Raw genomic sequence first — 12,416 nt, forward strand, 5'->3', positions numbered from 1 at the left:
TACTACAGAATGGTTAGATGTTTTGTCCTGCAAAAGAAAAATCCAAATACTACTTACTACATGGAAGAATAGTTATGGCACTTGCATTGTGGTGACATTACATTTTTCTCTTGTGGGATGTTTTGAAAGTCCGTAAAGCTGGCACATAAGTGACTCACGTTTTGGATAGTATACTGTTCTTGCTTTTAGTCCCACTGAATTAGGCTAACATGGGGAACTGTGTATATTTTAAATGAGAAAATTAAAGAAGTTGTTAATCAATACATTCCCCAAATGTATAATGTAGAAAGGTTATATGAACAACTGAACTGAATGAGAAAACATGTTCTAGCTTTCCAAACCAAAAGAAACTATGCCTGGTCATTAAAGGAGAGGAATAGTGCAAGAAGGGAGATCCAGCTTCTTAGGTGCGGTAAAAATGAACTTTATTGCTTAATTCCAACAAGTGATAAAAAGAACAGGACAGATAACTCAGATAAGTTTCGGGTCAGCAGGACCCTTAATCATGGCCATGACAAAGAGTCCTGAAGACCAGAAACATGTTGGCGTTATCTGTCCTGTACTTTAACACTTGTTGGATGAAGCAAAAGTTAATTTTAATAGCACCTAAGAAGCTGCGTCTTCCTTCTTGCACTATACTATTGCAAAATGTGCCAAGTTGGAGACGCTGCAGCCCTGTCCGTGTTTAGGTGTTTGAGGGTGCGAGCTGTTATACCAAGTTTTGCATGTAAGGGAGAAGAGTGGCCTGGTCTTAAAAGGGTTTAATGACATTTTTCAAACAAGTTTATAAGAGATGCTTTGAAAGGGTATTCCAGTAAAAATAAAAAATAAATTTTTTTTTTTCCATATCAGCTGACTCCAGAAAGTTAGATTATTTTTTTTATTTATTTTTTCTGTCTGACAACAGTGCTCTCTGATGAGAGTAGGAGCAAATCCCCATAGCAAACCTGTTATGTTCTGGACAGTTCCTGAGACAGACAGTGGTGTCAACAGAGAGCACTGTCGTCAGACAGAAAACAACTCAACTTCAGCAGCTGATAAGTACTGGTAGGATTAAGATTTTTTTTATAGAATTAATTTACAAATCTGTTTTAACTTTCTGGAGCCAGTTTATATGAAAAAATTTATTTTTACTGGAATACCCCTTTTAAAGCAGTTTTATACTGTGAGTCAACTGGATCTGCTGAAATAACATTCTTTCCCCCTGGCTGTCTCGATCTACATTACCTTTGGATACAGAACCATTAATTCTGGAGGATGCTTTACCTGCTTTCTTTAGGTGCCGTCCACAAAAAACATGGCTCGTGTATTGTTACTACAGAGATATGTAAACACATTGATATTGCTACATTGTAGCATTATGCTAAATAATTTACTGGAAAGACTGAATTGCTATGGAAAAATGTGTTCTGTTGAACATCTAGTGGCGTTAACACCTGTATATTGCTGGTGACGCAGGAGATTATGGTCATCTGGTCTGGTGCATGGATGTGTCTTCTAGTGAGCAGAGCACCCATGTGTCCATCACAGAACCAGGAAAGACTTGGATCAACTGGAAGGAACGAATGGAGGTTCCCATGAGATCTTGTGATCTGTGTAGAATTGTGTATTGGAAAATTTGTTTTACCGTCTTTTTTACTTAGACTGAAAAAATGTAAAGGGCTATTCTAGCTCCCGCAAATAAGAGTTTACTGTAGGTGTTCTATGGCCTAGATTCTGACAGCTCATGTCTCTTTCAGCACATTTTTCAGGTCAGACACAAGCTGTAATCGTATCTCCCGCACCGAGGATTACACAGTCTAATGTTGTCATCGCACCAGCTGGACTCGCAGGAGTAAGAAGCTGTTTTCCATTACTGACTTTATAGAATTGCTTTATTGTTATATACATTTTTTATAAACACTACTGTGACTATACTGGAGAAATATGTACTCGTAAAGATTTAGAAAGAGGTTTATCAAGCTCCGTAGTAAATATTTTTTTGCGTAAAAAGTAAATAAATAAAATTAAAGTTGCACGTGCGACCTTTCTATACATGCTGCGACTTTTTGATTTATGCTTATTCCAAAGCACATTTCTGGAATCTGCTCACGTAGTTTTTATTTTTTTATACTTTGCAGTGTTCATGTATTTATCAAATGCGATAGTCGCTATTTATGTAGAAAAAAGTCGCATCTCCATTTAAAAGTTGCATATGTATTCCAGGTCCAACCTGGCTTACAGAGACTGCATACATCTGCAGAAAAGGACATTAACACCCACTATAACAACTGTTCTTGTTCTGCATCATGAAACAAAGCTACTACATTAATGTTAAAGAGAAAATAATTATATGACTAATAACTCTAATTTTAAGGTTGAAAATGCACACTGCGCACCTTGTTAATTTTAGGACACGTACATGCTGGCGTACCCACTAAATTTTAAAATTAATGTGTTTTAAAATAGAATAAGGTACAAAATAATTGTGTAAGAATTTTTAGACTACATAAATGACCCATATGTGGCACTAAAATTTTTCTCAAAATAAATAAATAAAAAAACATCCACAGTAATACAGCTTCATGCACATTTTGGGTAATGTACCTAGAAGATTTTTATTTTTGTGTGTGAGGCTTCACTATTTATGTGCCTGTTGGTGCTCCGCTGTCTTCCTTCCTGACGTAAAGTCTGGCCTCAGCGCAGCGACGCAAGACACGAACGTCACAAAATGCGGGCTAAAAATTTAAACAAAAAAGCCTCCAGGGTACAGATATTATTGGGGCGGCATAGTATGTTTTTAATAATTTTTTAATTTCTGAGGAGGGTGAATGGGTTGTTGCGGGATAGTTGGAGTACAGCTATTTAGTGCCAGTCAGGGTATCACCCGATGCGGTATGCCCCAACCCTCCTCCCCTGCCTCTCACTCTCTAGCAACGCTACTGGTAATAAATGGTAGATAAAGTACTTCGGCTATTAACATAATTTTTCTGCTTTAAAAAATGCTTTTGTAAGCAGGTTTCCCAGTTTTTGCTTACGTGCGATTTTATTTATCAAGGTCGTGTGACTATTTGATAGGTCGCATGTAAGCAAAAGTAAGTTAAACATTTTTTTTTCATATAAAAGCCATGCGTTTTGAAAAGAATAAGTCTCCTTAATAGTTTACTCTAGCACTCTGTAGTTTGTCTTAGCTAGTACCCACATATGGTGGTGCACGGAGTATATATTGTACCGGAAAGCTAACAAGACCTTCCGCTGAGGATGTAAAGTATGTAAACTGTTTGTAGATCACCTATCTACTGGTAGATCTCCATCTTACAGGCCTCTGGAATGACAGAGTTTCATCGGAGTATTCTTGTTGGACCAACTAAGCAATCTCAGGGCAGCCCGAAGACCCAATCTGCTGTTTCTCGAATCTTTCCAAGTCCAACTCAAGATAACCTGGTGAAGAGAGAGATGACCCCCTCACACAGCTGCAGCTCTGTGCCGTCTCCTTCATCCTGTGAGCTCAGGAGAATACACCTTGCTATAATGTATTTAATTGTAGGATATCAGTTATTCTACTGTATATTGGTTTTCCATTGAGTTATTATTAGAGATGAGCAAATTTACAGTAAATTCGATTCGTCACGAACTTCTCGGCTCGGCAGTTGATGGATTTTCCTGCATAGATTAGTTCAGCTTTCAGGTGCTCCGGTGGGCTGGAAAAGGTGGATACAGTCCTAGGAGACTCTTTCCTAGCACTGTATCCACCTTTTCCAGCCCACCGGAATACCTGAAGGCTGAACTAATTTACGCAGAATAAGTCATGCAGAATAAGTCATCAACTGCCGAGCCGAGAAGTTCGTGACGAATCGAATTTACTGTAAATTCGCTCATCTCTAGTTATTATACACATCCTAATACAGGCTGATTAAATAGGTGTGTTCAGGCTTAGTAAAACCTATATACACATGACAGTGGGTTCTTTTTAAAGCCTATACCAGTGTTTCCCAGCCAGGGTGCCTCCAGCTGTTGCAAAACTACAACTCCCAGCATGCCCGGACAGCCAACGGCTGTCCGGGCATACTGGGAGTTGTAGTTTTGCAACAGCTGGAGGCACCCTGGTTGGGAAACGCTGGCCTATACAAAAGCCTAAAATTTTAGGTGTGACCCAGTATGTGGAAGCTATGACATCTGACCCTCCCACTGTAGACTGCCCCTGTGACATAGGGGAAACACTGGTCACCGGAGATATTTGCTCTCAGATAAGAGTACATCTGCCGGGTCAGAAAAAGAACAAATGACTTATTGAAGGAGTTGGTCTTATCTGTATTTTTTAATCATAAGTTCTGTCTTTTTGTGTTTAAGGCCGAGACTGTCAGAATTCAAGGCAAGGATCACCGTGTGCATCTGAACACAGCCTTAGCCCACCACATAGCTCAGGAAAAAACACAGCGGACCGTCAAAGCTCTGCACTCAAGGTATATTGGGAACTCTGAATGTTTGTTTTCACTCGGAATATACTGTTTGTTGTATTGGAAAGCCTGTATTTCCTTATACTCAGAAAAGTAAGCACCTATATACATAGAACAATGTGCGGGTCTTATTCATTGGATAATGAGAAGCTAAAGAATTGTCAAGTATACTTTCTGTATCCTAGGACCTACCTAAGAAACCTACCTGATACAACTGGCAAAGGCACACCAAACATGTAAATACGGTATATAGAAATATATTTATTGAAATATGTCCCAAAGTATCACATAAACACACAAGGTGTGGTGGGGATGGTAGAGGTATACAAATTAGGGGAAATTAAAGAGTACCTATCACTAAATAAACTAAACTATCCTAAACTAACTTAGGCTATGCTCCCTAACTACACCGAACACCCCCCCCCCTGTTCTTTAATTTAATTTAAATTAAATTTAAAAAAAATTGTAGAAAATTAAGCGCTTTAAAAAGCTCTGTATCTCACCTATTTCCTTGCTCACAGAGTGACCTGCCGGCAGGACTATGTGGGGGTGCCCCAGTAGGGGTGACGTCACGGAAGCCTGCTTGGGGGGTGGGGGGACGGGGATCGGTTCCTGCTGGTGTCCGGAGCAGAGAAGAAGCAGTGGAGAAGCTGCAGTCCAGCTGGGAGAAGTTAAGAACTTCTTCCATAGCTGTCACCTGTCTCCAGCCGGTCTGCTGGCTATGTCCGCCGCTGCTGCTGCGGGCACATCGCTCGCTCCCGCCGGTCTGATGGACAGGCAGCAGCGTTGTGCTGGTCACGTGTCCCGGCTGCATTCAGATTTCGGACCCATGCCAGGCCAGCAGCATTAGTCCGAAATCTAGCGGCCAGGACATGTTTGGAGCCCCCTCGTGGTGGGTTTTCCAAAGTTTAAAATGTTTTTTTTTATCATTTTTTTGTTTTGTTTGTTTTATAAACATATATTTACAAAGTTATTAGAAATAACTTTTTAACATATAAAAAAAAAAGATTTTTTGATAGGTACCCTTTAAATCCCATTGCATTGCATGGAAGTTACCCTTAAGGGACAAACGCCAATGCCCTTCTGGGAAACTACAGCTGCTTCCTGGTCACATGTTTACACTGGGACTGCCCACAGAAAGTAAAGGGAACAGAGTTGCAGAGGGGCGAGAAAGAATAAGGGTGAGGACTACACTGGTGAGCGGCTTTTTTGTGTTAGGGGGAAAAAAAACCATTCTTGATACAGTGTTAACACATTGCATAAAAGGACGGATGGTTCATATTCATGTATGGATAAGGAAGATGGCAGGTAGGACCTATCGCTGGATTGTGGAAGACTTCAGAAGTATTAAATTATGTATTATCTGTTTTTTTAAGGAACTATTGACACGTACCGTATGCTGTGCATATTTGATGTGCAGGGTTTGAAGCTTCAGATTTGAAGTTGTCAATTAGTTTACATTGAATTCAGCAGCTTCAAATATGCGCAGGATACTGTACTGATGAGGATGTTACTGATAACTTGTCCTGAATCCTCCTCTAAATGCCTTTTTTTGGGCTTCCTTAGTGGAAATGACAAGTTCTAACACCTTCGAACCTTTTACTTCCTTTCAGACTCAAAGATTGAAGCATATTTCTGCAGAACAGAAGAGGAGGTTTAATATAAAACTTGCCTTCAACACGCTCAACAGCTTTGTGTCCTCGAGCAACAGACCGGTAAGTAAAGCCTCTACACAGAAGTGTGTGCGGTGTATTGTATATGTACAGAGATGGCTTCAATACTGATTATTACACTAAACGTACCAGATGAAGAGAAAACCGACAATTGGCTTTCCCTTGCCGCAGTCGGTACAATTCCCGTTTCTAAGAATAAGCGGACACCCTGCTATTTAACATGTTTAACCCCTTAAGGACTCAGCCCATTTTGGCCTTAAGGACTCAGACAATTTAATTTTTACGTTTTTATTTTTTCCTCCTCGCCTTCTAAAAATCATAACTCTTTTATATTTTCATCCACAGACTAGTATGAGGGCTTGTTTTTTGCGCGACCAGTTGTCCTTTGTAATGACATCACTCATTATATCATAAAATGTATGGCGCAACCAAAAAACACTATTTTTGTGGGGAAATTAAAACGAAAAACGCAATTTTGCTAATTTTGGAAGGTTTTGTTTTCACGCCGTACAATTTATGGTAAAAATGACATGTGTTCTTTATTCTGAGGGTCAATACGATTAAAATGATACCCATTATTATATACTCTTATATTATTGTTGCGCTTAAAAAAAATCACAAACTTTTTAACCAAATTAGTACGTTTATAATCCCTTTATTTTGATGACCTATAACTTTTTTATTTTTCCGTATAAGCGGCGGTATGGGGGCTCATTTTTTGCGCCATGATCTGTACTTTTTTTTGATACCACATTTGTATATAAAAAACTTTTAATACATTTTTTATAATTTTTTTTTTAATAAAATGTATTAAAAAAAGTAGGAATTTTGGACTTTTTAAATTTTTTTTCGTTCACGCCGTTCACCGTACGGGATCATTAACATTTTATTTTAATAGTTCGGACATTTACGCACGCGGCGATACCAAATATGTCTATAAAAAATGTTTTTTACGCTTTTTGGGGGTAAAATAGGAAAAAACGGACGTTTTACTTTTTTATTGGGGGAGGGGATTTTTCACTTTTTTTTTTACTTTTACTTTTACATTTTTTTACATTTTTTTTTACACTTGAATAGTCCCCATAGGGGACTATTCATAGCAATACCATGATTGCTAATACTGATCTGTTCTATGTAATAGGACATAGAACAGATCAGTATTATCGGTCATCTCCTGCTCTGGTCTGCTCGATCACAGACCAGAGCAGGAGACGCCGGGAGCCGCACGGAGGAAGGTGAGGGAACCTCCGTGCGGCGTTATGAATGATCGGATCCCCGCAGCAGCGCTGCGGGCGATCCGATCGTTCATTTTAATCGCGAACTGCCGCAGATGCCGGGATCTGTATTGATCCCGGCACCTGAGGGGTTAATGGCTGACGCCCGCGAGATCGCGGGCGTCGGCCATTGCCGGCGGGTCCCTGGCTGCGATCAGCAGCCGGGATCAGCCGCGCATGACACGGGCATCGCTCCGATGCCCGCGGTTATGCTTAGGACGTAAATGTACGTCCTGGTGCGTTAAGTACCACCTCACCAGGACGTACATTTACGTCCTGCGTCCTTAAGGGGTTAAAGGAGTACTCCGGCACACACTTTTTTCCTTTTATCCCTTCTGGGCTGCAAAATAAAAGAAAACACACTTTCTCTTACCTGCCAACGAGCCCCCGGAGCTCCGGTACAGGTGTTCGGTCCCCGGGCTGTATTCTTCTTACTTTCTGTTGGCCCGGAACGTCACACGGAGCTTCAGCCTATCACCGGCTGCAGTGATTTCCCGCCTCGGCCAGTGATAGGCTGAAGCTCCGTGTGACGTGCCGGGCTAACAGGAAGTAAGAAGAATACAGCCCGGGGACCGAACACCTGTACCAGAGTGTACTGGAGCTCCGGGGCTCGTTGGCAGGTAAGAGAATGTGTGTTTTCTTTTACTTTGCAGCCCGGACGGGATAAAAGGAAAAAAGTGCGCGCCGGAGTACTCCTTTAATGTACTCCTTGCAATAAAAAAAAAATGTCCAGATATTTGGGCCTTGCATTTTGTTTCCAAAGCAACTTGGTAGTTTAAAGGGGTACTCCGGTGGAAATTTTTTTTTCTTCTTAAATCAACTAGTGCCAGAAAGTTAGACAGATTTGTAAATTACTTCTATTAAAAATCTTAATCCTTCCAGTACTAATAATCTGCTGAAAACTGCAGAGGAAATTATTTTCTTTTTGGAACATTGCTCTCTGCTGACATCTCTGTCCATTTTAAGAACTGTTCAGAGGAGGAGAAAATCCCCATAACAAACATATGCTGCTCTGGACAGTTCCTAAAATGGACAAAGGTGTCAGCAGAGAGCACTGTGTTCCAAAAAGAAAAATAATTTCCTCTAGTATTCAGCAGCTAATAAGTACTGGAAGGATTAAGATTTTTTTTTTTTATAGAAGTAATTTACAAATCTGTTTAACTTTCTGGCACCAGTTGATTTAACAAAAAAAAAAAAAGTTTTCCACCGGAGTACCCCTTTAATGTTACAGTGTGATCGAATTGCTTTTATACAAGGACAACATTTCTGGTCACTGCCCTGGTCCTATGACTGAATAGGCTGGGCCAAGGTAGAATGGTTGCACACTTCTTGCTCCCTTCCCTAGCCAAGTTTAGGGCTTTAGGGTCCCTGCACACTACGGATATTCCAGAGCAGAATTTCGCTTAGAAATTCAAGTGCAGCAGAATCCCATTGATGTCAATGGGGTTCTGCTGCACAGTGCATACTACAGAATTTTAGCGGTGGAGCTTTCCGCCACTGGAAGTCTGCTGCTTAAGAGAACATGTTCATTATTTCGGCTGAATGCATTGCCTGCTATGAGCAGAGATATTGTAGTGTGCATGGACTCAAATTTTGCTTTTGGGCTTTATGAACTCACTCTTGGCCACTATAAAAATCTGTTTTCTTTTTTTGTTTACCTACTTTTGTGTTCTTGGTTTTCTGACAGATCAGCCATGCGATTACCCTACAGAAGACAGTGGAGTATATTGCCAAACTTCAGCAAGAACGAGCCCAAGTGTTAGAAGAAACCAGACGACTCAGGGAAGAGGTGGAAGAGTTGCATCATGCCATCAGGTTTGTATTGCCTTAGCCTTCATCCCTCTAGAGCAGTGTTTCCAAACCAGGGTGCCTCCAGGTGTTGTTGCAAAACTACAACTCCCAGCATGCCTGGACAGCCAAAGGCTGTACCTACTGCAAGATGTAGAGCACCCAAACTTCTGTTGGCACTGTCCAGTCTTTCAGCATCTGAAATAACATTTGATGCTAAAACATTTTGTACAAACCTAAACGTGAATTGCACTTTACTTGTGTCATACTTTATGACGCCCCATAGGTTATGCAGTTCCAGTCAGAGGGGCATCCCCTTCATCTTGAAATCTGTAAGGGTCTAGGCTTGTAGAGGCTCCAGAAAGTTAAACAGATTTGTAAATTACTTCTATTAAAAAAAAATCTTAATCTTTTCAGTACTTATGCACTTCTGAAGTTGAGTTGTTCTTTTCTGTCTAAGTGCTCTCTGATGACACGTGTCTCGGGAACCGCCCAGTTTACAAGAGGTTTGCTATGGGGATTTTCTTCTAAACTGGGCGGTTCCCGAGACAGGTGTCATCAGAGAGCACTTGGACAGAAAAGAACAACTCAACTTCAGAAGCTCATAAGTACTGAAAGGATTAAGATTTTTTAATAGAAGTAATTTACAAATCTGTTTAACTTTCTTGAGCCAGTTGAGATATATATCTATCTATATCTATATCTATATATAATATAAATAAAAGTTTTTTCCCAGATAACCCCTTTAAAGATCTACACATATTTGTAAATAGTTTTTATATAAGAAATCCCAATATTAAATTATTATTATATTAAAGGGTCACTCATTAAAACTAATTTTTGCTATTGCACTCCTTATGGTAAATGAAAAATATTTCTAATATACTTTGTTATAAAAAAAATTACGTTTTCTATGTTTTATTTGTGCTTAAAAAGCTCAAGAGCACATTTTCCCCCATCTCATACACAGACTTTGGACCAAAGTCCAAACACAGGAAGTGCCGCCTGGAGTGCTGGGGGGGAGGGGGGGGGGGGTCCAACCAACAGCATATGGCAGTTATGTGTGAGAGGAGCTATGATTGGATGAGGCTGGACACCCCCCTCCCCCCCCTCAGCACTCCAGGCGGCACTTCCTGTGTCCAAAGTCTGTGTATGAGATGGGGGAAAATGTGCTCTTGAGCTTTTTTAAGCACAAATAAAACATAGAAAACTTCTTTTTTTTTTTTAAACAAAGTATATTAGAAATATTTTTCATTTACCATAAGGAGTGCAATAGCAAAAATTAGTTTTAATGAGAGTGACCTTTTAAGGAAGGTAAATATTTATTAAACTTGCTGTTATTTTCAGTTCCTGTCAAGAACAGCTTCCAGCTACTGGGGTACCGGTCACTCCTCAGAGGGTTGATCACACAAGGGATCTGTTTGACAAGTATGTGAAAAGCAGAACACTGGAAAACTGGAAGTTCTGGATTGTATCCTTTTATGGTTCAAGCAGGGTGTATTGTAAAAGCTTCAAAATATATAAAGGGATTTCTGAGGTAGCCACACAATAGGAACATATGGCTAGTGCTATATATTGTTTCCTTGCAAAAAAAAACCTACAAAGATGATTTCAAACTAGATCATAGGTCATCTTCGATCTTAAGTCTTTAAAGCTAGCCATACACATTAGATGTGTCAGTCAAGCTTGCCAGTTTTACTAGTCAACTAGCTAATGGTGGTCTCCTGACAGATTATGTTGGGGCAAATAAAGCTGAGTTGGCAGGTGTAAGGCGAGGTCTGATTTGTGGGTTTTTCCACTGATTTTCCCTGCATTTTTATAATTTTTTCTGGCATGTTTTACCTTTTGTGTGGAAATTGCAATTTTTTTGCCCCTTTGGCAGTTTCCCTGCGCGTTTTTTAAAATTTATTTATTTTTTTAATTTTGTTGGGTACCAAAAGAAAAAAAAATGATGCCGTAGGGCTGGAAAAAAATTGTAGGGAACGAAATGTATATATTTTTTAGAACAAAATGTTTATTAATTTTATAATCAGGGACATAAAAGCCGGCATGTAGCGGGCAATATTTAAAAGGTATAAAGGGGCCGTGTAAGTATGCTGCTGAGTTGGAGTTGTGATTGGCCGGCACCATCCGGCCAATCACAACTCTCAGCGCCAAATATGAATCTTTCATGTGAAGAGCACTTCACATCACAGCAGAGTACAGTTCAGAGCAGGGATTGCAGAAAAGTGTAGCGTGCTGCCCGCTTCTACAGATTATAAAGGACGATCACAACAGGTGTCAGGAGCGACGCCTGCTGCGATCTGTCTTAGTGCAGGAACTACAACTCCCAACATGCAACAGTCTGTTCCATGCTGAGAGTAGAGTAGTACCTAAATGTCGGAAATATACAGAATAAAGTTGAACAGTGGTTAAAATCACACACGTGTTATAAAACATTATTAACAAACATTATGAATATAAAAGTTTAAAAAAATTAATGAAAAAATATAATTTTACAATTACATGGCCCCTTTATCCATTTGAATATTGACTTTATTTATTTACTTGACTTTGTTTTTATTTGTGTACTTTTGTTTTTATTTGTTCACTTTAGAAAAATATTGACAATATCACAGAGCGAATGATAAGCAATAGTGCTTGGAAACCTAGCCTACGGGAGGATAGGGTAAGATAGTGGTCAAAAAATAGTGGCCAAAAGCTTATTTTATGTTCATGGCCAGCTTTAGGTCATTCAGAAGAGAGATGTTAGAAACCAATCTGTCAGGCAGGTCCTCTGATGGAGTTTACTGCAAGCTGCATATTTAAAACTGAGCAAAAATGTATAATGAAGACCTCTGGGGGAATTTTCTTTTTACATCATAAGGGCAATGCAGTAATAAAATGCATTCATGGCTTAAAAGTGGGTATTCCAGGAAAAAACTTTTTTTTTTTATATCAACTGGCTCCAGAAAGTTAAACAGATTTGTAAATTACTTCTATTAAAAAATCTTAATCCTTTCAATAATTATCAGCTGCTGAAGTTATGTTGTTGTTGTTTTCTGTCTGACAGCAGTGCTCTCTGCTGACATCTCTGCTTGTCTTGGGAACTGCACAGAGTAGAAGAGGTTTTCTATGGGGATTTGCTTCTAAACTGGGCGGTTCCCGAGACAGGTGTCATCAGAGAGCACTTAGACAGAAAAGAACTCAACTTCAGCAGCTCATAAGTACTTAAAGGATTAAGCTTTTTTAATAGAAGTAATTTA

At 39.7% G+C, this 12,416-nt stretch overlaps 1 protein-coding gene across 3 annotated transcripts in view; it reads left to right on the forward strand.

Annotated features, from left to right (window-relative positions):
* The window catches only part of MLXIP (MLX interacting protein), a 77,584-nt gene that overhangs the window by 61,535 nt on the left and 3,633 nt on the right, over nucleotides 1-12,416 (forward strand). For all 3 annotated transcript variants that reach the window (XM_056534955.1, XM_056534968.1, XM_056534963.1), the window contains exons 10-15: nucleotides 1,740-1,834; nucleotides 3,301-3,481; nucleotides 4,330-4,442; nucleotides 6,050-6,151; nucleotides 9,071-9,198; nucleotides 10,519-10,642. In XM_056534955.1, coding sequence (XP_056390930.1) covers nucleotides 1,740-1,834; nucleotides 3,301-3,481; nucleotides 4,330-4,442; nucleotides 6,050-6,151; nucleotides 9,071-9,198; nucleotides 10,519-10,642 — 743 coding nt within the window. The remainder of the gene's footprint in view (nucleotides 1-1,739; nucleotides 1,835-3,300; nucleotides 3,482-4,329; nucleotides 4,443-6,049; nucleotides 6,152-9,070; nucleotides 9,199-10,518; nucleotides 10,643-12,416) is intronic.

Source organism: Hyla sarda, chromosome 1 (genome assembly GCF_029499605.1).
Source record: "Hyla sarda isolate aHylSar1 chromosome 1, aHylSar1.hap1, whole genome shotgun sequence".
NCBI classification, from domain to species: domain Eukaryota; kingdom Metazoa; phylum Chordata; class Amphibia; order Anura; family Hylidae; genus Hyla; species Hyla sarda.